The 25,264-nt window shown below is 41.8% G+C and overlaps 1 protein-coding gene across 2 annotated transcripts in view; it reads right to left on the reverse strand.

Moving 5' to 3' along the window:
* CLCN5 (chloride voltage-gated channel 5) overlaps window positions 1–25,264 on the reverse strand; it is a 223,616-nt gene that overhangs the window by 71,809 nt on the left and 126,543 nt on the right. For both annotated transcript variants that reach the window (XM_060183590.1, XM_060183591.1), the window contains one exon: window positions 10,663–10,809. In XM_060183590.1, the coding sequence (XP_060039573.1) occupies window positions 10,663–10,809 (147 nt within the window). The remainder of the gene's footprint in view (window positions 1–10,662; window positions 10,810–25,264) is intronic.

Consider the following 25,264-nt stretch of genomic DNA (forward strand, 5'->3'; position numbering starts at 1 on the left):
TTAAGTGAAGGTGGCGCAAAGCACAAGGACCAGCAGCAGGATACCAGTTTGAGCACCTGGCTCCCCACCTGCAGGGGAGTTGAATCACAGGCAGTGAAGCAGGTCTGCAGGTGTCTATCTTTCTCTCCCCCCTCTGTCTTCCCCTCCTCTCTCCATTTCTCTCTGTCCTATCCAACAACAATGACATCAATAACAACAATAATAACTACAACAATACAACAATAAGGCAACAAATGGGTATGAATAAACAAAAAGAAAAAAATAAATAAATAAAAAGAAAAAAGAGAGAAAGGAAAAAAGGGAAAGCAAGAATAGACAATTATGCAAATCTACGGTCCACTATAAATCCTAGGGATAGCCAGAGGAGAAAGGGAAGTAGAAAAGACACATACACACACACATACACACACATACACACACACACACACACACACACTCCACTCCGAGTCAGATTTCTTCCCCATAATAATTCACAAATGAGTATTAGTGAATTCAGAAAGCAAAAGAAGGAAGAAAAAAAAAAGAGCAGTGAAAGGAAAGAGTTTTGTTTTTATTTTTAATCATCTAGGAGAGAAAAAAAAGAGAGTGGAGGGAAGAGGCAGAGAGAAACAAGCTTCTCTCACAATGGATAGGACATCCAGTCACCCTATCCAGAGAATCCCAGGTTGTAAGCTGTTTCTCTTTGGAGCTCACGCCAGCTGTTGTTTCCAAGTTGCCATCTTGGCTCTGCCCCCCCCCCCATTTCTTAGTTTTCTACAAAATACTCTCACCCCTAGCCTAGTTCCCTCAATTTTTATTCCTGTCAACAAAAGAAAGATTAAAAAAATGGCTGCCAGGAGTAGTGAATTCATTCTGCATGCACTGAGGCCCAGTGATAACCCTGATGACAAGAAAAAACAAAACAAAACAAAAAAGATGAACTAATATAACCAACTCTAATTTAGCAAGAAGGTTTATATAGAGGCAGTCACTTTAAGTTTATGAATACTTTGGCTGATTACTTCACTTGAATATAGTGATTGTTCTAAATGAATCATGATATTCTAGCTACATGTCAGTAGAAGTGATATACAAACACATGTCCTTCTATAGAAGTAGCTAAGTAATGAAAAGCCACTAAATACCATGCCATGCAGAACTTTCTCTTATGACCTTTAAATCCAGGGGCTCTCCTTTGCTGTCAGTTTCTTGAGGTACTTTAATGAGTCAGATTCTTTCTCATCTTCAAAATCTATGGACTTCCAACTGGCTTGTCTATTCCAAATTGAGCAGTTCCTCAGAGAAGACTTCCCAGACCTTTCTAAAGGAAAGTGTCCTCTACTATCACTTAGGATACTTCCATGCCAGTACTTATTGTAATGGGTAATGTATTTATCGATTTGTTTGCTCATGTTCTCAGCTAGCTCTAAGTTCTAGATGAACTTGGATCTTAGTCATGTTAATCATTCTACTGGCGGGGTGCATATGGCGGGGGCAAGGACCAGCATAAGGATCTCAGTTTGAGCCCCAGGCTCACCATCTGCAGGGGGGTCGCTTCACAAGTGGTGAAGCATGTCTGCAGGTGTCTTTCTCTCTCCCTCTTTGTCTTTCCTCCTCTTTCGATTTCTCTCTGTCCTATCCAACAATAACAGCAACAGTAATAATAACAAGGTCAACAAAATGGAAAAAGTGGCCTCTGGGAGCAGTGGATCTGTAGTGCAGGCACCGAGCCCCAGAGATAACCCTGGGGGCAATAAATAAATAAACAAATAAAAATAAATTACAGTGTGCAGGGATCCAGGTTCAGGCCCCTGGTCCCCACCTGCAGGGGGAAAGCTTCACAAGTGGTGAAGCAGGACTGCAGATGTCTCTCTGTCTCTCTCCCTCTCTATCTTCCCCTCTCAATTTATCTCTATCTCTATACAATAAAAAATAAATAAAACATGAAAAATAAAATAAAATAAAAATAAAAATACTACCAAAAAAATCACTCTACTGCTTTCCAGAGTCTAGGACAGGAACATGCTCACTAAGTATTTGTTGAGTGGACAGGTGAAGGGTCTTTCCCTCATGGTGCCAACAGGTGAATTCAGCCCTTGTTTTTAATCAAAGCACTGCTCATTTCTGATTTATGGTAGTGCTGGGGATTGAATCTGGAACTCTGGAGCCTCAAGCATGACAGTCTCTTTGTATAATCACTGTGTTATCTCACCCCATCCCTGAATTCACCCTCTGGAACATTAATAGTCAAGGCTCTAGTTTATTTATTTGGATTTACAGTCTGCCTTTTATACCTCTGTGTATTATGCCTATTCATACTGCTGTAAAAGCTTGCTTTCTGCCCAGAATGCCTCTTCTTCCCACCAAATAACTTATCTTTAAAGGTCTTACTTAAATATATCTCTCCGCTGAAATATTTTCCAACTTTATACATGTACATACACACAAACAATGTTTCCTGGGTCCATAGCATAGTTCACTTGGATAGTGCACAGCTTTGCCATATGTGTGACCCAGGTTTCAGCCAAGCTCCCACCTCACTGAAGGAAGATTTAGTGTTGTAGTCTCATTTTCGTTCTCAACCTCTCTCTTGCTCTCCCTCCCTCCCTCTCTCTCTCCCTCCTTCTCTGCCTTTCCCTCTCCCTCTCCCTCACTGTGTCTGTCAAAAAAAAAAATGCTTCCTGAAATTAAGAACAGAAGGGAAAACACAAAGCTGAACTTGGACTGGAGTTGGTGTATTGCACCAACATAAAAGATTCTGGGGTGTGTGGGGGGGAGTGTTCAGGTCCTGGGACATGATGGCAGAAGAGGACAGGGGTGGGGGGGTTAGACTGTCATGTGGAAAACTGAGAAATGTTACACATGTAAAAACTACTGTATTTCACTGTTGACTGTAAACCATTAATCCCCCCAATAAAGAGGAAAAATGCTTCCTCTGCTAAATTCTTATAAAAGTTATAGAACTTATAATATAGGCCTGTAACAGAAAAATGACAGTAACTTGAATAAAATGAATAATATCTTATTTAGCACTACCTCATTGCTTTATGTTATAATTTTACTTACTCTTGCAAAATTTAGAGATAGGCACTATTTTAAATACTTAGGTATCTGTTAGCTAATTAGATCAAATTTGTGAAAGAAGGGATGGTGTTTTAGAGACTTAAAGCCTTGCTAATTGCCCAAATCTAGCAAAGTATCTGTAATGCCATATGCCCTTCATACAAATTTAGTAAATGATGAATTCTGATAAAAGTTTCTTGTCCTCTGTCTTTGAGAATGGCAATCTCAATCAAGTAAATAACCAGAAAATTGTTTTAAGAAACTATGAATCTAAACAACAAAGTGATTCAGTCTTTTCTTTTTTTTAATTTTTAAACATTTTTTTAGTATTTTTAATTTTATTTATTCCCTTTTGTTGCCCTTGATGTTTTTACTGTTGTTGTAGTTATTATTGTTGTCGTAGTTGTTAGACAGGACAGAGAGAAATGGAGAGAGGAGGGAAAGACAGAGAGGGGGAGAGAAAGTCACCTGCACACCTGCTTCACCGCCTGTGAAGCGACTCCCCTGCAGGTGGGGAGCCGGGGGCTCGAACCGGGATCCTTATGCCGGTCCCTGCGCTTCGCGCCACATGAGTGATGTCTGGTTCTTTCTCTCTCTCCTTCTCTTTATTATTAATAAATAAATATTTTAAAAAATAGTAGCTTTGGTGCAATACAGGTGACCAATCCAAGTTTTATTCTGTTTCCCCCTTTCCATTCTTATTTCCTAAATTATGTCCATGGGGTCATCCTCTGACTTACTTCACATAACATGAGTCCTTCAAGCTCTGTCCAAGATGTGGTGAAGAAGGTGACATAATTAAAAAAAATTATTATCTTTATTTATTGGATAGAGACAGCCAGAAATTGAGAGGAGATGGGGAGATAGACAAGGAGAGAGACAGAGAGACACTTGTAACACTGCTTCACCACTCTCAAAGCTTTCTCCCTGCAGGTGGGGACCTGGGGCTCGAACCCAGGTCCTTGTGCACTGTAATATGTGTGCTCAACCAGGTGTACCACCACATGGCCCTGGTGACTTCATTCTTAATATGGGAAAGGAAGACAGGGATAAGGGTGTGGGGAGGAGGGCTTTCAGGTCCTGGTAAACAATGGTGGACCTAACTTGAGGTTAATAACATTTTGCAGACACCTGTCTTAGTGAGATGAGAAATTATCCATCGGCCAACAAGTATACTGTGAACCAGTAACCGCCTAATAAAAAATTTTTTTAAAAACCTGTACAAATCATACAAAAATGTAGTTAGGAGTACTGATGTACATTATATAACTGTCAAATTAGGGAGCTACTCTCTTCCTTGATCCAGCTTTTTGGTCCTTTCTCCAGCCATGACATCATCTCCCCAGACAATAACTTGGATGCACCTGCATATCAGATTTCAGACTCAGGGGAAAACAGAAAAAGAACAACAACAAAACAAAACAAAACAAACAAACAAACAAACCTAGTATAGACAGAGGACCTTTGGAATATAACTAAAATATGCCTACTAGCTATCTACAAAATGGAGGACCCCTCCCAACTCTTCATCTGCACTATTCCAGCCTTTAGGTTCATGACTGGTCAATAGTTTGTTTGGCTTTATATGTTAACTCACTTTTCAACCACCAGGTTCCAGATGCTAGCGTGATGCCAACCAGACTTCCCTGGACAGACAACCTCACCAATGTGTCCTGGAGCTCTGATTCCCCAGAGCCCTTCCCCACTAGGGAAAGAGAAAGGCAGGCTGGGAGTACGGATCAGCCTGTCAACGCCCATGTTCAGCGGGGAAGCAATTACAGAAGCCAGACCTTCCACCTTCTGCACTCCACAATGATCTTGGGTTCATACTCCCAGAGGGTTAAAGGATAGGAAAGCTATCAAGGGAGGGGATGGGATACAGAGTTCTGGTGGTGGGAATTGTGTGGAGTTGTACCCCTCTTATCCTATGGTTTAATGTTTCCTTTTTATAAATATTTTTTTTAATTTAAAAAACATTAAAATTATATATAAAATAATAAATCATAAAAAAGGAAAATAGGAGCATTATATAGGAAGAAAATTTCCTGAGAAAGACAGTACAATAGTAATCACTACTTCACTCACTTGGAAAAGTGAAAATTAGGGGCTAAGAAAGAGCTTACCTGGTAAAGTGTAAAACTTATCACTTGCAAGCTCAAGTCTGAGCTACGGTATCACATGGGAACAACTGCTGCATCGAGGAAGCCCCACAGACAGTAGAGCAGTGCTGTGGTCTGCGTCTCTCTCTCTCTCTCTCTCTGTGTGTGTGTGTGTGTGTATCTCTTGTTCCTTGCTGTTCATTCTCCCCACCCCCACCCTCTGTATATGCGTGTGTAAACATTTTAAAAAGAAAAAAAAAAGTGGGCCCAAAAGTGGTGACATTCGAGAACTCAACATCTCAAAAAAAAAAATTAAAACAAAAATGGGGATATATATACATATTTATTTATTTTATGTATATTTTAAAGATGAATAAAGAATTCTAATATATAGCACCAGTAAAGCTGCAAGGGAAAACTATGTATCAAACTTTATCTATCTTTATATATGCTACAGAAATGCTATCACATACATAAAAAGATACACAGTATAAACACAAACATGGTTGTTCGTTGCAACGTTACTTATAGCAGGAAAAATGCATCGGGTGAAACATGATTAAGGGAACTACAGTACAAATACACATGAAATCATGCAGTTTCACAAAGAAATTATAGGGGCCAAGTGGTAGTGTACATGGTTGAGTACACTTGTTACAATGCACAAAGACCCGGGTTGGAGACCCTGTTCACACCTGCAGGGGGAAAGCTTTGTGAATGGTGAGGCAGTCTTGCTGGTCTCTGTCTCTGTCTCTCTCTCTCCCTCTCTGTCTCTCTATCTCCCCCTTCCCTCTCAATTTCAATAAATAAATAAAGATAGGGCGGAGGTTAGATAGCATAATGGCTATGCAAACAGACTCTCATGCCTGAGGCTCCAAAGTCCCAGGTGTACCACCATAAGCCAGAGCTGAACAGTGCTCTGGTTAAAAATAAATAAATAAATAAATAAATAAATAAATAAATAAATAAATAAATAAATAAATAAAATTAAAATGTTTACTGGGTAGGGGTATAGCATAATGGTTATGCAAAGATATTTTCATGCCTAAGGCTCTCAAGTCCTAGGTTCAATCCCCCATACCACCATAAGCCAGAGCTGAGCAGTACCCTGGTAAAAAAAAAAAAATTACCTACCTCCTAATACACGTCCCCAATCACTCCAAAGCTAACCATGCCAGACAAAGTAAGGACTACAAAAGCTGAATAATGGCAAGAGACTGACATACTTTAATGTTGACTCTTTAGTCACTGCCAGGCCACACCATCACCTGGGGCCCTAGTCAGGGAGTCCTGGCATTCCCACACAGACATGATGGGCCTAGTCCTCTAAACAGATCTCTCTCTCCACTTCCATCAGGAATAACACAATGGACCCCTCTGTGAGCCCCCATAGGACCTTGCCCTCAATGTGGATCAACAACGGTAGGGAATATTCCATTCTCTGAAGGGAGGTTGGACAACATACTCTACCTACCACCTGAGGAAGATGGGTCCTGGAATTAGTGCAGCCTGGAATATTCCTAGCCATGACCACAGAATGCCAGCTCAGACCTACAGGGATGCAGAGGTCACATAGGATCTTGTGCTAACTATGGGCCCCAGATCAAACTGGTGGGGTTTACAGTTAACAGTATTTATATACTTTCCCCATATTTGGGAGCTACTCTCTTCCCTGATCCAGCTTTCCAGTCTTTTTTCCAAAAATGACATCATCTCTCCAGACAATAACCTGGGTCAACCTGAATATCAGATGCCAGGCAAAGGCGAAAACTAGTAAAGGCATGGGCCCTCTGGAATATACCTAAAACAGATCTACTAGCTTTTTGCAAAAAGGAGACCCTAAATTTTCATCTGCAATATTCTTGCCTTTAGGTTCATGATTAGTCAACAATTTGCTCTGCATTATACCTTAAGTCTTTTTAGCTACCAAGTTCCAAATCATATCATGATGCCAACCAACATTCTTGGGCAGAGGATCCCACCATATGTCTTGGAGACCCGCCTCCCCAGATCCCTGCCCCACTAGGGAAAGAGAGAGAGACAGGCTGGGAGTATGGATCAACCTGTCAACACCCATGCTCAGCGGGGAAGCAATTACAGAAGCCAGACCTTCCACCTTCAGCACCCCACAAAGATCCTGGGTCCATGCTCCCAGAGGGATAAAGAATTAGGGAAGCTATCAAGGGAGGGTATTGGATATGGACCTCTGGGGGTGGACACTGTGTGGAAACGGATTCTTCTTATCCTATAGTCTTGGCAATATTTCCATTGTATGAATAATAAATAAATAAATATTTTAATTTTAATTTATTTATAAAATGGAAACACTGATAAGATAAGAGGGGTACAATTCCTACCACCAGAGCTCCATATCCCATCCACTCCCCTGATAGATTTCCTATTCTTTATCCCTCTGGGAGTATGGAGCCAGGATCATTATGGGGTGCAAAAGGTGGAAGGTCTGGCTTCTGTAATTGCTTTCCCGCTAAACATGGGCATTGACAGATTGATCCATACTCCCAGCCTGCCTCTCTCTTTCCCTAGTGGGGCGGGGCTCTGAAGAAGTGGAGCTCCAGGACACATTGGTGGGGTTGTCTGTCCAGCGAAGTCCGGTTGGCATCATGGTAGCATCTGGAACCTGGTGGCTGAAGAAGAGTTAACATATAAAGCCATACAAATTGTTGACTAATCACGAACCTAAAGGCTAGAACATTGCAGATGAAGATTTGGGGTCTCTGTTTTAGAAATAGCTAGTAGGTCTATTCTTGGTATATTCCAAAGGGCATATGACTTTATTAATTTTTGCCTGAGCCTGACATCTGATATGCAGGTGGACCCAGGTTATTGTCTGAGGAGACGATGTCATGGCTAGAAAAAGGGCTAGAAAGATGTAGTCTTGTCAACATTTCTATTCTATAAATAATAAATAAATAAATAAGTTTTTTAAAAGAAATCATATGCAGTTACTGAAAAGAATGATGTTAATACATAATCAAATATAGAGGCAATTCTCATTGTATAAGTGTATTTCAGCTATTAGAAAAGAAATCTTTATCAGATTTACAAAAGAAGTAAAACTAACCCAATAAAAAGTGGGCCAAAGAACTAAACAGTTTTCTAAAGAGGAGATACACACGGCCTACAGGCACATGAAGAAATGCTCCACTTTACTTATCATAGAGAAATGCAAACTAAAGCTACACTGAGATACAATCTTACATCTGAGAATGGCTTCCATCAACAAAACAGGAAATGACAGGTGTTGGCGATATTGTGGAGAAAAAGGACTCTGCTACACTGCTGGTGGGAATGCAAACTGGTGCAGCCCCGTTGGAAGACTGTACGGAGAGGCCTTAAACAAATAAAAATGGAATTTCATTACCACCCAGCAATACCACTCTTGGCATTTATTCAAAGGACACTCAAACACTAACTAGAAGGGACATATGTATCCCTATGTTCATAGGTGCATTATTCACAATAGCCAGAGAGTGGAAGCAGCCTAAGTGCCCATCAAGAGATGGATGGCTAAATAAGTTATGGAATATATATTCCATGGAATACTACTCTGCAATGAAAAAGATGATATTGTGTCCTTTGGGACAAAATGGATAGATCTGGAGGTGATCATGCTTAGTGAAATAAATCCAGAAGCAAGCAAACTGTTTCTCTTTATAAAGTTCTTTTTTAAGTTTTTAATATTTTTATTTACTTATTGGATAGAGACAGATGGAAATTGAGAAGAGAAGGAGATAAAAGAAGGAGAGAGACAGAGAGACACCTGCAACATTGCTTCACAACTTGCAAAGCTTTCCCCCTGCAGGTGGGGACCGGGGACTTGAACCTGGGTCCTTGTGCATTGTAACATGTGTGCTCAACCAGGTACGCTACCACCCAGCCCAGCCCTGCAATCAAACTGTTCCTAAGAACTTGTGAGAACTGAAGTGGTTATGTTTGGGAGGCAGGAGGTGGGGGACACAGAAATTTGGTGGTGGGCTGTGGTGTGTAACTATACAATGAAATCTTACAGTCTTGTAGCCCACAAATAAAAATTGAAAAAGAAGGGATATAGTGTCCAAACAAACAAGATGATCTTTGACCTCAGAAGTTACTAGGGAAATTAAATGAAGCCTATGGTGATACAACACAAAATAACTCTTTAGATGGTGAAAATTAAAAATCACTGCAAAAACCAAGGTGTGGAACAAGTGGATCTAGCCCACATAGCTGGTCCAGATGCAAAACAGTCACTCTGGAAAATGGTGTTATAAAGGTAAACATGTTTACCACACGATCCTATGGTCCCACTCTGGGGTATACACTACTCTGTAAGAAAGAGGAATGAACAGGGGCTGGGGAGATAGCATAATGTTAACAGTTCTGCAAAAATACTTTCATGCCTGAGGCTGTGAGGTCCCAGGTTCAATCCCCAGCATCAACATAAATCATGATAAATCAGAACAGAGAAAAGGAAGGAAGGGAGGGAGGAAGGGGAAAGAGAGGGAGGAAGGAAGGGAGAAGAAAAATGAACAAACAGCTTGGATGAATCTGCATGACACTAAGCTGAGTGAAAGAAAGTCTCAAAAGGTAGCATACAGGGAGCCAGGCGGTAGCGCAGCAAGTTAAGCGCAGGTAGCGCAAAGCACAAGGACCAGCGTGAAGGATCCCAGTTTGAGCCCCCAGCTCCCCACCTGCAGGGGAGTGACTTCACAAGAGGTGAAGCAGTTCTATCTTTCTCTCCCTCTCTCTGTCTTCCCCTTCTCTCTCCATTTCTCTCTGTCCTATCCAACAATGACAACAATAACTACAACAATTAAACAAGGGCAACAGAAGGGAATAAATAAAAAAAGGTAGCATACTATGCAACTCTATGCATATGACATTATTGAAGAGAGAAAACTATAGGGACAGAGAGCAAATATGAGTACATGGCAGAGACTGTGGATTGAGATCTGAATGTAAGGGGCTATAGCAAGATGGGATTCTTTAGGGTATTTGACTTTTCTGTATCCTCTTAGTGGTGGTGATTATAAGAATCTAAGCATGGTAGCAGATCCGTGGCTCATTTAGAGTACCTGGCAGAGGACCAAACTTGTACACATTTGGTCTGAAGTTCAATTCCTGGCATTGCATATGCTGGCATGACCCTCTGGTTCTTATTCTTTCTTTGTTTCCCCCTTTCTTGCTAATTAATAAATTTAAAAAAATCTACACATGCATCAGAAATCAAAGGCCTAGAAAATGAATTTTACTGGATGTGCATAAAAATGGATTTAATAAAAGGCAAATTCTCAGCAAGGGTGTTACCTTCAGGGGGCAGGTGGTGGTGCACCTGGTTAAGTGCATATATTACCATGTGCAAGGATCTGGGTTCAAGCCCTTGGTTCCCACCTGCAGGGGAAAGCTTCACAAGTGGCAAAAACAGGGCTGCAGGTGTCTCTCTTTCTCTCACCCTTTCCCCTCTCAACTTTCTGGCTGTCTCTATCCAATAAACAAAGATAATTTTTAAAAAGATTGTTACCTTCTATTTCTTCATCTAAGGGAGGAACATCATCTCTCATTGAGAAATCCATGGCTGTCCCTGGGATGTCCATCATGTCTTCATCACTGGAGCTGCTCTGGAAGCTGCTGAAACTCCCGTGCTGAAAGCCTCTGTGATCCATGGCCCCTGCACAGAAAGGAAAGTGGGAGACTTGTAATAAGGAAACCCAAGCACCTTACTGATTACACAGTGGGGAGAGAGGAGAGGGAGAGGGAGAGGGAGAGGGAGAGGGAGAGGGAGAGGGAGAGGGAGAGGGAGAGGGAGAGGGAGAGAGATAGATGCAGAAATGCCGAAAGAGAGTGAAAAAGACCACACTGAATTCAGTGGGTGGGTAAGGGGGATGTTTGAACCTGGCTCCCGCTCAAGGCAAAGCAGCACACTATCCAAATGAGTTATTTCACTGACCCCCTACTTAGTGTTTTGATCTATAATAAATATACAAAATAGAAAGCTTCCCATCTGAAACTAGACCATTCAGTAGCAGGGTGTGCATTTACAATGGCTGCATTCATCCCCACTCTGCAAGTCCAGAAATGGCCCATTATCAAAAACAGAAGGCCAGTAGCTAATAAACAAAAATCCTCACTTCAGTCTCTGGTAACCTCTATTCTCTTTCTGACTCTGGTTTGTCAGTATATTGGAAAAGCATACAGGCTGGCCTTTTTCTGCCTGACTTCTTTCATTCCTCATGCTTCTAAGGCCTGCCCACACTATAGCATGCAAGCTTGCTTCACTCCTTTATAAGACTGAGGAATGTTGACTGTATGTATATGCCATATGTTGTTTCTCTAATTATCAACTGATAAGTCATTTGGAGAGTTCTTGCCTTCCATGCAACCACTTAATGCTTACATCTTCTTTTACATTCTTACTTTGACAACAGGTATGTGTGCAAGTGATTTAGTAGAGCCGGTTATGCTCTAGAAGCAATGCATTCTATCTCTACCATGAATTTCACAGCAGGTTTTTTGAGAGCCATGCAAACAAGCAAACTTAGTAAAGAAACACATGAAGACATGCATGCTAAACTCACGGGAGTTCACACGTAAGCCACTGGGGGGAAACAAAAAAGAAAAAACCTAGACATCGGTATTAAGAAATGAACTGGTGACATTGTGTGGTGGCACACCTGGCACACATAACCATGTGTGAGGACCAGAATTCCAGCCCCTGGTCCCCGATGGCAAGAGAGAAGCTTCAGGAGTGGTGAAGCAGTACTACAGTGGTCTCTCATTTCCTCTCCCTCTCCCTCCCTCTCCATTTTTGCCTGTGCTCCTACCGGAGCTCCAAATGCCACATAGATACACAGATATTCTGAATGACTGAAACAGGGAGAAAGAAGACTGTGTTGTTCAGCATTCTCTGCTCTAGAATTCATTATTAAGGATGAATAATTTTTACATTACATGTGTAAATCTTGAGATTAGAACAGGCCCTTTGGAATATAACTAAAATATGCCTACTAGCTGTCTACAAAATGGAGGTCCCCCCCAACACTTCATCTGCACTATTCCAACCTTTAGGTCCATGATTGTTCAACAATTTGTTTGGCTTTGTATGTTAACTCTCCTTTCAACCACCAGGTTCCAGATACTAGCATGATGCCGATCAGACGTCCCTGGACAGACAACTCCACCAATGTGTCCTGGAGCTCTGCTTCCCCAGAGGCAGACTGGGAGTATGGATTGACCTGTCAACGCCCATGTTCAGCGGGGAAGCAATTACAGAAGCCAGACCTTCCACCTTCTGCATCCCACAATGACCTTGGGTCCATATTCCCAGAGGGATAAAGAATAGGAAAGTTATCAGGGGAGGGGATGGAATACGGAGATCTGGTGGTATTGTACCCCTCTTATCCTATGGTTTAGTCAATGTTTCCTTTTTATAAATAAATAAAAATCTTGGGGTCAGGGAGGTGGCTCAGCAGTAGCAGTCCTATGTGAGGCCCTGGACTCAATCCCAGGCACTGCATAAAATGACGGGACAGTGGTCTGGTAAAACTCACTATATTGACCTTTACAATTCATCACTGTGGATGAAGAAGTTAGGGGCTATATAGTCAATGGATCACAACTCTGCGTAACAAAACAAAAAAGAAAAAAACGAGACTGCATCATTTAGGAAAAAATGGATGGAACTGGAGGTGACTATGCTACATGAAAAAAGAGGTATGTGAAATACAGATGAAGGGGCTGGGTGGTGGCACACCTAGTTAAGTACATGTTACAGTATACGAAGACCCAGGTTTGAGCCTCCAGTCCCTACCTGCAGAGTGAAAGTTTTGTGAGTGGCGAAGCAGTGCTATAGGTGTCTCACAGACTCTCCCTATCTTCCCTTTCCTCTTGATTTCTGATTGTTTCTACCCAATAAATAAAGATGATAAAATGAAAAAATACTGAAATCTTTAAAAAGTTATTTCATTTTGGAATATAGGTGACTAAAATAAATAAAGTGGGAGGGGGGCAGGTGACAATGCACCTGGTTGAACACGCAGTCACCATGGACAAGGACCTGGACTAAAGTCCCCACTCCCCATCTGCAGGGGGCGGTGGCAATAAATAATAATAACAAATTAAAGTAAATAAATTGGCAAAAAATAGAGATGATGACCAAACTGTCTCTTTACCATTGTGAGAACTATGGAGGTTATAGGGAGATGGGGACCAAAACCTAGATATAAATCAGGTCCCATGAGATAAGGCATATGTATACATGTATCTATAAATTAGGGGAAAATATATACCTTAAAGCAGAAGTGGGGAGCTGGGCGGTAGCACAGCAGGTTAAGCACACGTGGCGCAGAGTGCAAGGACCAGCATAAGGATCCCGGTTCGAGCCCTCAGCTCCCCACCTGCAGGGGAGTCGCTTCACAAGTGGTGAACCAGGTCTGCAGGTGTGTCTGTCTTTCTCTCCCCCTCTCTGTCTTCCCCTCCTCTCTCCATTTCTCTCTGCCCTATCCAACAACAGCGACATCAATAACTACAACAATAAAAGAACAAGGACAACAAAAGGGAATAAATTAAAACTTTTTTTTAAAGCAGAAGTGGACAATAGTTTGCAGTGACTCAATAAGTGAAGCAAGTAAGTAGAAAGACCAAAACAGACACCTTAAAGTATCTAATCAAATAGTTTTTACTTAGATCTAGATACCCTCCTCACCTACTTCCTATTACACTTCCCTAAATCACTCCAAAGCTAACCCTGTCAAAGTAAGAACTAAATCTGGAGTAGGGCACCAAAGTAAAAACCCTGGGGTAAGGGTGAGGGTGGATATTTGGCTTCCTAGGGCGGTGGGGGGTTGGAGGTGGGTGGGATGGGACACAGTTTTTTGGTGGTGGGAATGGTGTTTATGTACACTCCTATTAATTTGTAGTCATATAAATCACTATTTAATAATTATGAGGGGGGGAATTGACTGTATGTCTCGAACTTTCTAAATCACAGACTGAGTCTTTTTAATACATAGGCTGAATCTTTGATATGTTGACTCTCTCAAAAGCCTAGACTAGGGAGAACAGAAGCAACCGGAGGCACAGCTATATACAAATAATGTCCAAGGACATAAATTATGGTGATATTGGGTATGATACAGCAAATCCTAACAAAGGGATTTTTCAGAGTTAACCCAATTACCAAATAGTGTGATTATAACAATAACTATCTATTGTCTTCTTGAACCTTAAGACAGCAGGAACCTCACATTTCCTCTATAGAGCCTATATTTCCCCCAGTCCTGGAACCTCTAGGGTGGGGCACACTTTCCTGCACGCTTCTCTCAATTCATACCAAATAATATTGCATTCGCCAATCCCAACCTAATCAACACAACAAATACCACCTCAGCATACTTCATTACAGACTGTGTCCAGAGACTTCAGGTGGGGAATGTCAACCCTTCAGCTTCATTACTCGGGTGAGACCTTTCCTTACATAGTATTCTCTAATTCCATTCCAGGCTTTCCTAACAAAGTCCCAAAACCTAGATATAGATCAGGTCACGTGAGATAGAGCATATGTTCACATGTATACATAAACTAGGGCAAAATATATACCTGAAAGCAAAAGTACACAATAGTCTGCAGTGAGTCAGTATAAAGTTCCTAATAAAATAGTATCTAGACTTAGATACCCTCCTCACCTACTTCCTATTACTGTTCTCTCACTCACTCCAAAGCTAACCTTATCAAAGCAAGGACTGCAAAAGCTGAATAAGGGCAAGAGACTGGCATACTTTAATGATGACTCTTTAGATACTATCAGGCCACCACATCAGCTGGGGCCCTATTCAGGGAGTCCTGAGATTCCAAAACAGACATGATGGGCCTAGACCTTGAATAAATATCTCTCTCCACTGTTACTGGTCATTTCTATCAGGAACAATAAAACAGACCCCATTTTGGGCCCCCCACAGGACCCTGCCCTCAATTTGGATCAGAAAAGGTAGAGAATGCTCCATCCTCTGAAGGGAGGATGGACAATATACTCTATGCTACACCTGAGGAAGACGGGTCAATATTGGGGCAGCTTGGAATGTTCCTACTCATGACCACAGAATGGGAGCTCAGATCTACAGGGATGCAGAGGTCACAGAGGCTCCTATGCTGAATATGGGCCCCAGACCAAATCAAATCGATGGGGTTTACAGCCAACAATATTTATACCCCTTCCCCATATTTGGGAGCTACTCTCTTCCCTGCTCCAGCTTTCTGTCCCTTTTCCAGCCATGACATCATCTCCCCAGACAATAACTTGGATCCACCTACATATCAGTTTTCAGGATCAGGGAAAAAAAAAAAAAAACTAGTATAGCCATAGGCCCTTTGGAATATAATTAAAATATGCCTACTAGCTGTCTACAAAATGGAGGTCCCCCCCAACACTTCATCTGCACTATTCCAACCTTTAGGTCCATGATTGTTCAACAATTTGTTTGGCTTTGTATGTTAACTCTCTTTTCAGCCACCAGGTTCCAGATGCTACCATGATGCCGACCAGACTTCCCTGGACAGACAACCCCACCAATGTGTCCTGGAGCTCTGCTTCCCCAGAGCCCCACCCTACTAGGGAAAGAGAGAGGCAGGCTGGGAGTATGGATTGACCTGTCAACGCCCATGTTCAGCGGGGAAGCAATTACAGAAGGCAGACCTTCCACCTTTTGCACCCCATAATGAGCCTGGCTCCATACTCCCAGAGGGATAAAGAATAGGAGAGCTATCAGGGGAGGGGATGGGATACGGAGTTCTGGTGGTAGGAACTGTATGGAATTATACCCCTTTTATCCTATGGTCTTGTCAGTGTTTGCATGTTATAAATAAAAATTATAAAAAAAAACATTGGTGCAAGTTATGAGTGTGAAATTATACTCCCTGAAACTTCCCAATTTTCTAAAACAGGGTTAAATCGCTGACAAAAAATTAAATGAAATAAAATGTATCTATAAATGTGAAATTTAAAAATGTATAGATAGTTGGGACCAAATGGTCTTGCCTTACCCATATACATAAACATATATATGAAACTGTTCTTAAAGATGTGACTCTTCTGAGATGAGAAACCATTGGTTTCATTCTTGTGAAACTTGAGGGCACTTTAAGGTGTCACCCTCACTATCCCCCACTTTAAGGTAGCTAAACCCCCTTATTTATTTATTTATTTATTTATTTATTTATTGCCTTCAGGGTTATTGTTGGGGCTCAGTGCCTGCACTACGAATCCACTCCTCCTGGAGGCCATTTTTCTCATTTGGTTGCCCTTGTTGTTGCTGTTATTGTTGCCATTGTCATTGTTATTGTTGGCTAGGACAAAGAGAAATTGAAAAAGGGGGGAAGACAGAGAGGGGGAAAGAAAGATAGACACCTGCAGACCTGCTTCACTGCTTGTGAAGCAACCCCCCCAGCAGGTGGGGAGCCGGAGGCTTGAACCAGTATCCTTACACCCTTCCACATGTGCTTAACCCTCTGCGCTACCCTGACTTTGAAACATCAAATCCAACGGCTTGTTCATCCTCCAGGTGTAGCTGTTAATGCACACTTCACACCGGAGTGTCTGCAATCATGGTCTGATTGCTAGGATTACTGAAGTAAAATGCCTGCTGAATAAATTTGGCTTTTGTTCTAGAAGAAAATTGAATAAAATAATGTATATATTTGCTACTGCCCATGGTGCTTCCACATAGTCAGATACTGAACCCAGGCCCTTGTGCAAATAATATTCCTCTTGAGACACTTCAACTAAGAAACTTCCTATTCTAAGGACTCAGGATTGTGTGTGTGGGGGGGGAAGAAAGATAAATTAAACAACTGACCTGAAAGAACAAATGGAGAGGCTAGGCAATGGTGCTCCTGGTGAAGCACTCACATTACATTGCACAAGGACCCAGTTGTACCCCTCCTATCTTATGCCTTTGTTCACTAATCCTTTCTTAAATAAAAAATTAAAAAAAAAAAGCCTCTGGTTCCCACCTGCAGGGAGAAAGCTTCACAAGTGGCCAATCGGGGCTGCAGGTCTCTGTGGCTCTTTTCCCCTCTATCCCCCCATACTCCCCTCTCAATTTCTCTCTGTCTCTATCCAATAATAAATAAAATTAAATAATTTTTTAAAACTATTTAAAAAAATGGAACCACGTAGTGGATAAATTAAATATTCTAAATACTGAGCACAAAGAAAAAAGAAACAAGACTTACCAGATACTTGTCAAGTTTTAAGCACTGGGCTATATGCTTAAAGTGAACTCTGTAACACTGCCACTCCTAGTGCAGATAAGGAAGCTCAAGGACGTAAATGATTTGCCTAGCTATTAAAATAAATAAGCAAAGCTCCAAATCATATGTTAAATTTTACAGTACCTCACCTTTAGTATAAAGAAGAGCCTAAGTGAAGTGTGACATCTATTTATTTATAATTATATATTTAGAGAGAGAGATAGAGAGGAGAGAGAGACAGAGACTGAGAGAGAAACATATAGACAGACTAGAGCACTGATCAACTCTGGCTTATGGTGGTGGTGAGGATTGAGTCTGGGAACTCAGAGCCTTAGGTATGAAAGTCTTTTTTAAAATCTTTAAAAAAAATGTTTTAATATTTATTCATTTTCCCTTTTTGTTGCCCTTGTTGTTTTATTGTTGTAGTTATTATTGTTGTTGTTACTGATGTCTTCGTTGTTGGATAAGACAGAGAGAAATGGAGAAAGGAGGGGGGAGGGAGACAGAGAAGGGGAGAGAAAGATAGACACCTGTAGACCTGCTTCACCGCTTGTGAAGCGACTCCCCTGCAGATGGAAAGCCGGGGGCTTGAACCAAGACCCTTACACCGGTCCCTGTGCTTTGCACCACCTGCGCTTAACAGCTGAGCTACCACCCGACTCCCCAGGTATGAGAGTCTTTTGCATGACCTTCCTAGTCCTATTTATTTATTTTTGTTTACAAGATTATATATATGACTTCAGTGCAGAGTTCCATACTGTCCCTACAACCAAAGTTCTGTGCTCCCACCCTCTGCTGACTACCACCATGATGAGGTAATTCATGAACTGCCTTCATGGTGGGATAGTAGAGCAGATACAAAATGAATGATGGGTAGACCAGACGAGATGTAGATTGAAATTTAAAAATAAAAAAGGGCATTATGTGGGCTTTTGAAATAACTCATTTGGACAGTGCTCTGCTTTGTCCTGTGTGGCCCAAGTTCAAGCCCTTGTACTCACAGCATTGAAGGAAATCATGATGTTGTGTTCTCGGCCTCAGCCCCCTATCTATTAATCTATCTATCTATCTATCTATCTATCTATCTATCTATCTATCTATCTACCTATCTATCATCTGTCTATCTATCATCTTTAAAAAATCATCTGACCGGCAGTGGACACCCAGGACTCCAAGATGGCATCAGTTACAACACTGAAAGAGGCTCTTGGATGTGAAACCAGGGGAGCTGCCAATCTGGATACTGATGCGTGATTTCACCCCAAAAGGCATTACCTGGGCATTTCAAAGAGGTTACTAACGCTACTACAACAAACACATCAAAGTGAAGAGAGGCAGCATAGCTGGGGTGTCGATGGTGCTGGCCGCTTACGTGCTGTTCAACTACTGCCACTCTTACAAGGAGCTCAAGCCTGAGCATCTACGGAAGGCTACGGAAGTACCACTGAAGAGGCCTGGTGTGGAGGAAGCACTACATTCCTGACTGGCCATCACTCTGCACCCTGGAAGAAACCCTTTTGTATCCTGGTTGAGATAAGCACCCAATACAAGATGACTGGTTCAAGGGGAAAAATCATCTGACCATTATCATTGACAAGGTGGTAGTGGAAACCAGCTAGAACAGACAGCTTAAGGGAAACCTGACATTGGCTTCTGGACAAAGATGACTGTAAATAAAAGAAGTGTATTATCAGTATCCTGCTCTAACCTGAACTCTGTGCAGACATGAATTTAAGAAGTGGTTTGGCAAGAATATTACCATGCCTACTTGGTCACAAGTGATCAGGTAAAGAAGGGGACACTTTACTCCAAGGTACTAATAGCAAAATTACTGGTCATAAAACATTGTCTCCACTACACACATTTCTTATCTCCCAAGTGAATAAATGTAACCCAGGACACTAAGAACCCAGGATTTGCAGTCTCAATAAATGGTGAATGCATTGACTGCTATCCAGTTCTTTCGTAGCCCTGAACTCTCGGTTCGTCCATTACCTTCCTTAGCACCTCTGCAACATGGTACTTACATGAAATGCCCTATAATGGCTGATACTTCTAGGAAGTCTGACCCACCACAGGCTCATTACAAATACTTTTTTTTTTATTGCCACCAGAGTTATCACTGAGGCTCACTGCCTACATGACAAACCAATCACTCCTGGCAGCCATCCTCCACTCCCTCATTTTTCCCCTTTTTATTAGATAGGACAGAGAAAAATTGAGAGAAGAGGGGAGAGAGGTGGGAGAGAGAGACAGAGAGACACCTGCATCCCTGCTTCACCACTTGTGAAGCTTCTCATCTGCAGGTGGGGAGCGGGGCTCAAACCCAGGTCCTTGTGCCTGTTAAAGTGTGTGCCACAGCCTGGCCTTTTCTCATTTGAAACAACAGAGGAAACCCTGAATCTGTCTTCCCTGTGTCATACATTTAAAAATGTATCTTTACTCTTCATTTAAGAGAAAAATTATATATATCCCCCCTCTACTTTGTTCTGGCCCTGAGCTCCAGTGTGACTAATATACTGGATTTTCCCCTGTGTCACTCTGATTCAATTTATCTCCTCAGGAAACCCATTATCTCTGGCTCTCATTTCTTTTTTTTTTTTTTCTGGCTCTCATTTCTACTGAAAACTCCTGTCCTGAATTCCCAAGAACTCCATTTGACACCTCTATTACTACTTCAGAGTCGACATGATGGAAATGGGGGAAAAGTAAAATAAAATAACAACAAAGAACAACACAAAACAAATAAAAAAAAACTCAACCTTGAGGCAATAACATTCACCAAACCCCAGCAATAAAACCTAGACAAGGCATGCCCCCTGCCTTCACCACTCCATGCAGCCTCCACTGACTGTTCACTCTTAAACACAGGGGGCATCAGAGTCAACAGTTACAGTTCATATTTGTCTAACTCTGAGATTTACTCTGTTCAAAAAAAATCTACAAAACTCATTTAATCCCTAAGAGGAGATGATCCAAGCTTCTAGAAATTGTAGATGAAAACAAGCGTCACCTGTGAGCTCCATATAATGACTAGATCTGAGAAATGAAAGAGAATCCTCTCTTTCCCCCCTCTTACTGGCTACACATTTCATTCAGGAAGTGATTTAAAATACAAGTTCCAGCAACTCTATATTTTGCTACCCAAATCAGAGGAGGCAGAAGCATAGGGAGTCCAAGGGTAATTTATGTTTGGCTTTGGAATACATTTTGTAGCCAGAGTTTCAGATGGGTGTACCTATTGTCCTGAAAATCCATTAGGACAAAATAATGGCATTGAAAGGTGAAGATTCAATGAAGGAGAAGTCAGAAAAATTTCCAGTTTCCCCGTAGGAATCTTATAAATTTTGTCTGTGTCCTATAACCTATGGACACAGAACAATACAGCCAAATGGGTCCTCCCTGTTCCAGACATTTCCAAGAATAGTTATCAAGTTCACTGTTTCAGTGACAAAATGCTTCCTTAGTAGGTACAGAGAAATAGAGTCAAGGAAACAAAGCTAGGGGAAGCAAGTAAAACACAAACAAAACAGATGCTCCAAACAGGAGTTCAGCAAAGGAAATCAATACAGTCAGCAAAAGTCAAAATGGAACACTCCCTACCATTGTTGATACACATTGACAGCAAGGTCCTATAGGGGCCCACAAATGGGGTCCGTTGTGTCGTTCCTGATGGAGTTGACTAGCGACAATGGTGAGAGGGATCTATTAGAAGTCTAGGCCCATCATGTCTGTGTGGGAATCCCAGGATTCTGACTAGGGCCCCAGGTGTGGCCCGGTAGTGACTAAAGAGTCATCATTAAAGTCTGCCAGTCTCTGGAGTTCTGATGGTGGGAATTGTGTGGACTTGTACCCCTCTTATCCTATGGTCTTGTTAATATTTCCATTTTATAAATAATTTTTTTTTTAAAAGTCAAAATGACATTAGTCCATGGATGTTCCATTCTGGAACTGTCTCTGGTTTTCTTTTATAGATATAAAAATCGTTCTAGAGGGGGCCAGGTGGTGGCACACCTGGTTAAGCGCGCACATTACAGTACTCAAAGATTAGGTTCAAGCCCCTAGTCCTCACCTGCAGGGGGAAAGCTTCACAAGTGGTGAAGCACGGCTGCAGGTGTTTCTCTGTCTCTCTCCCTCTATTTCCCTCTCAATTTCTCTCTGTCTCTATATAATAAATAAATAAAACATTATTTTTTAAAAAAAGTATTTAAAAAATAAAAATAGTTCTAGAGATTTGGTCCCAAAGGTTCCACAGTGGCTAGAGCTACAGGTTTGCAAGCATAAGGTCCTGAATTCAATTTCGGACATCATATATGCTAAAGTAATGCTCTGGTTCTCTTTCTCTCTTCTCATAAATACATACATACATTTCTAAAAACATGTTTAGGGCTGGGAAGATAGCATAATGGTTCTGCAAAAAGACTTGCCTTCCTGAGGCTTTGAGATCCCAGGTTCAATGTTCAGTACCACCATAAGCCAGAGCTGAGCAGTACTCTTGTCTCTGTGTCACTATCTCTATTTCTCTATTTTTCTCATTAAAACAAAATATTTTTAAAAAACCATTTTAGGCAGCAGGTATCCCAGTAGAGTGTATGCCTTAACATACTTGAGGTATTGTGTTTAAAGCACAGGTACCACACGGGAACACCAGGGCACGAGGGAAAACTCCACGAATAGTGAAGTAGTGCCATGTGGTATCTCTTCTTCTCTCTGTCTCTCTGTCTATGTGTGTGTTGTGTGCATATTTGTGTGTGCTTAAAATGAAAAGCATGAAAAAGGCAGCCCAGAATCAGTGGAATCACACATGTGCAAGTCCCCAGAAACACACACACACACCCCTCAAGGGGGAAAAATTAAAGCTAGCATTAGGGATATAGTTCAGAGCACAAGATTTGCATGTCTGAGGCCCCAGAGGCCCCAGGTTCAATCCCAGAACCACCATAAACCAGAGCTGAGCTGTGCTCTGGTGTCTCTAGAACTTACAGAAATAGATGAATGAATTTTTTTTTAAATTAAAGCTCCAGCATGATGAAGAAATAATTTTGAAGTTACTTACAGATGAGATCTGAACTGATGTCTAGTTGAACTCTCCAAACCCAGTGCCCTTTCCATAACACTTTGAGGTTTTTCTGTGACCTATCTGTCCAGAGAATGGCACATCTGGAATAAATCAAATGTCCAGATGGCCATAAACAAGCCTGAGGTCAGCCAGAATCGAGGGGAGGCTAAGAACAAAATAAGGAGCACTGATTTATTACTGCAACCAGTGGATTACATATAGGGCATGCCATGCAAGGGAGAGGCCTGGGAGGAAGGAAGGTAATCAGGGAGAACACTTAGCTGATTTTTGTTGTTGTTGCTGCTGCTGCAGTTTATTTGCTTTTTCCTCATTACACGGATGATGCTTCCAGTGCCCTGTCTCACTTTCTTGCTTCAAATCATGAAATTGGCTTCCCCATTGCCTGAAGGGCTAGGTGTAAACTTCTTTGCATGGAATCCACATCCTATCTATCTGGACATCTATCCTGCTACAAATTATTGATTAAATGTAAAAAATAAAGGGGCACACCCAGTTGAGCACAAATTTTACAATGTATAAGGACTGGATTCAAGCCCCCAGTGTCCACCTGTAGGAGGGGATTCACAAGCAGTGAAGCAGAGCTGCAAGTTTCTCTTTTTTTAAAAAAATGTTTATTTATTGGACAGAGACTATCAGAAATAGAAAGGGAAGGGGGTTATAGAGGCGTGAGATGGAGAGATACCTGCAGCCCTACTTCACCACTTGCAAAGCTTTCCCCTGCTGGTGGGGAATGGGGGCTTGAACCCAGGTCCTTGAGCATTGTGACATGTGCATTCAACCAGATGCAATAGCACCCGGCCCCTACTTTCTGTCATCTATCTATCTGTCTGTCTGTCTGTCTGTCTATCTATCTATCTATCTATCTATCTATCCATCTATCTATCTCATTTATTTATTTATTTAGATAAATAGTGTCCAACTGGAGGACAGGAAGAGTGGCTATCTGTGAGCAAATGGATGGAGACTGGTCCTGGAAAGGAGATGCTGGTTGACCCATGGAATCATTATGACTTTGTCTTTCTTTTCTCTTTCTTTCCTTTATTTTATTGCCACCAGGGTTACTTCTGGGGCACAGTCCCTGCACAGTGAATCTATCGCTCCTGGAAGCCATTTTTTTCATTTTTAATTTTTTTATTTGATAAGATAGAGAGAAATTGATAGGGGAAGGAGGGAGGGAGGAAGAGAGGGAGAGGGAGAGAGAGAGAGAGAGAGAGAGAGAGAGAGAGAGAGAGATGCAGACCCACTTCAGGGCACCTGGAGTTTTCTCCCTGCTGGTGGGGACCATGGGCTTGAACCAGGTCCCTTGTGCATAGCAACATGTGTGTGCTCAACCACATGAGCCACTGCCCAGCCCCTGTGGGTCGGAGGTGAAGGGAGGGGTCAGAGGGCATTGGGGTCCTGGTGCATGGTGATGGAAAAGGACCTAAGCTGGGGGTGAGGGTTCTGCACACACCTATGGTGGGGACATGAAAAATCATACCTATGTGTAAGCCATTAACCTCCAATAAAATGATAGATAGGTAGGTACGTAGGTAGGTAGATAGGTAGGTAGGTAGGAAGGAAGGAAGATAACAAAGGTAACAAGCAGTGCTATTCTAACAATGTAACCTTCATTCAGTAATCACCTTCATGGGAAGGAATAAGATAGGAACAAAAAAAGGACAGGACTTGAACCAGTCAATACTAAAGCCCCCCCCCCCTTCTCAAATTTTTGGATCTCAGGGTCCCTCCTATTCATAACTATTTACTATGTTATAGTTTGTTTGTTTTGTTTTTGCCTCCAGGGTTATTGCTGGGGCTCGGTGACTGCACTACGAATTCACTGCTCCTGGAGGCTATTTTTACCCCTTTTGTTGCTCTTGTTTATCATTGTTGTTGCTACTGGATAGGACAGAGAGAAATCGAGAGAGGAGCAGAAGACAGAGAGAGGGGGGAGAGAAAGATAGACACCTGCAGACCTGCTTCACCGCTTGTGAGGCCACTCCCCTGCAGGTGTGGAGCCAGGGGCTCGAACCAGGATCCTTGCACCGATCCTTGCGCTTTGTGCCATGTGTGATAGTCCTAAGAAGTTAAAAATGACTATCACCATATTTAAATTAACAAGATGAGTAGAAAGATAGCTCACCACGTACAGATCAGACGTTTCTATGCATCCAGGACCCAGGTTCAAGCCTAATACCACACAAGAACTATATGCAAAGGGGAAGCATCATGGGTGGTAGAGTGATGCTTTTGTGTGTTTCCTTCTCTTTGTAGATCTCTCCCTCTGTCTCTTCATATTTGAGATTGAAAAGAAAATGGTCTATCAAGAGTGGTATAATTGTATAGGTATGAAGTTCAGGGAAGTCCCAGTGATAAACTAATAATAATCAACTAGCAATATACAGCTCATTATAATGTTAACAGTAACTTTTTTTAAGTCAGAGCACCTGCTTATCTGTGACTCTCATGTCAGGAATTAAACCTTGGGCCTCTTGCATGCAAGTCCTATGCACCACAGTTGTATAATATTCCCATGTCTAACATTAGTGCTTTTCAAAACTAGCTATATATATATTTTAATTATCTATATTTCTTTCATTGAAAAGAGATAGCCAGAGACTGAGAAGAAGGGAGAGATAGAGAGGAGGAGTGACAGAGAGACACCTGAAGTTCTGCTTCACCACTTGTGAAGTTTCCCCCTGCAGGTGGGGACCGGGGGCTTGAACCAGGGTCCTTATGCACTGTCAAGTGTGTGTTCAACCAGGTGCGTCATCCCCCAGCCCCCAAAACTAGCTATAATTTCTAAAGTGAAAAAAAA

Source organism: Erinaceus europaeus, chromosome X, assembly GCF_950295315.1.
Source record: "Erinaceus europaeus chromosome X, mEriEur2.1, whole genome shotgun sequence".
Taxonomy (NCBI): domain Eukaryota; kingdom Metazoa; phylum Chordata; class Mammalia; order Eulipotyphla; family Erinaceidae; genus Erinaceus; species Erinaceus europaeus.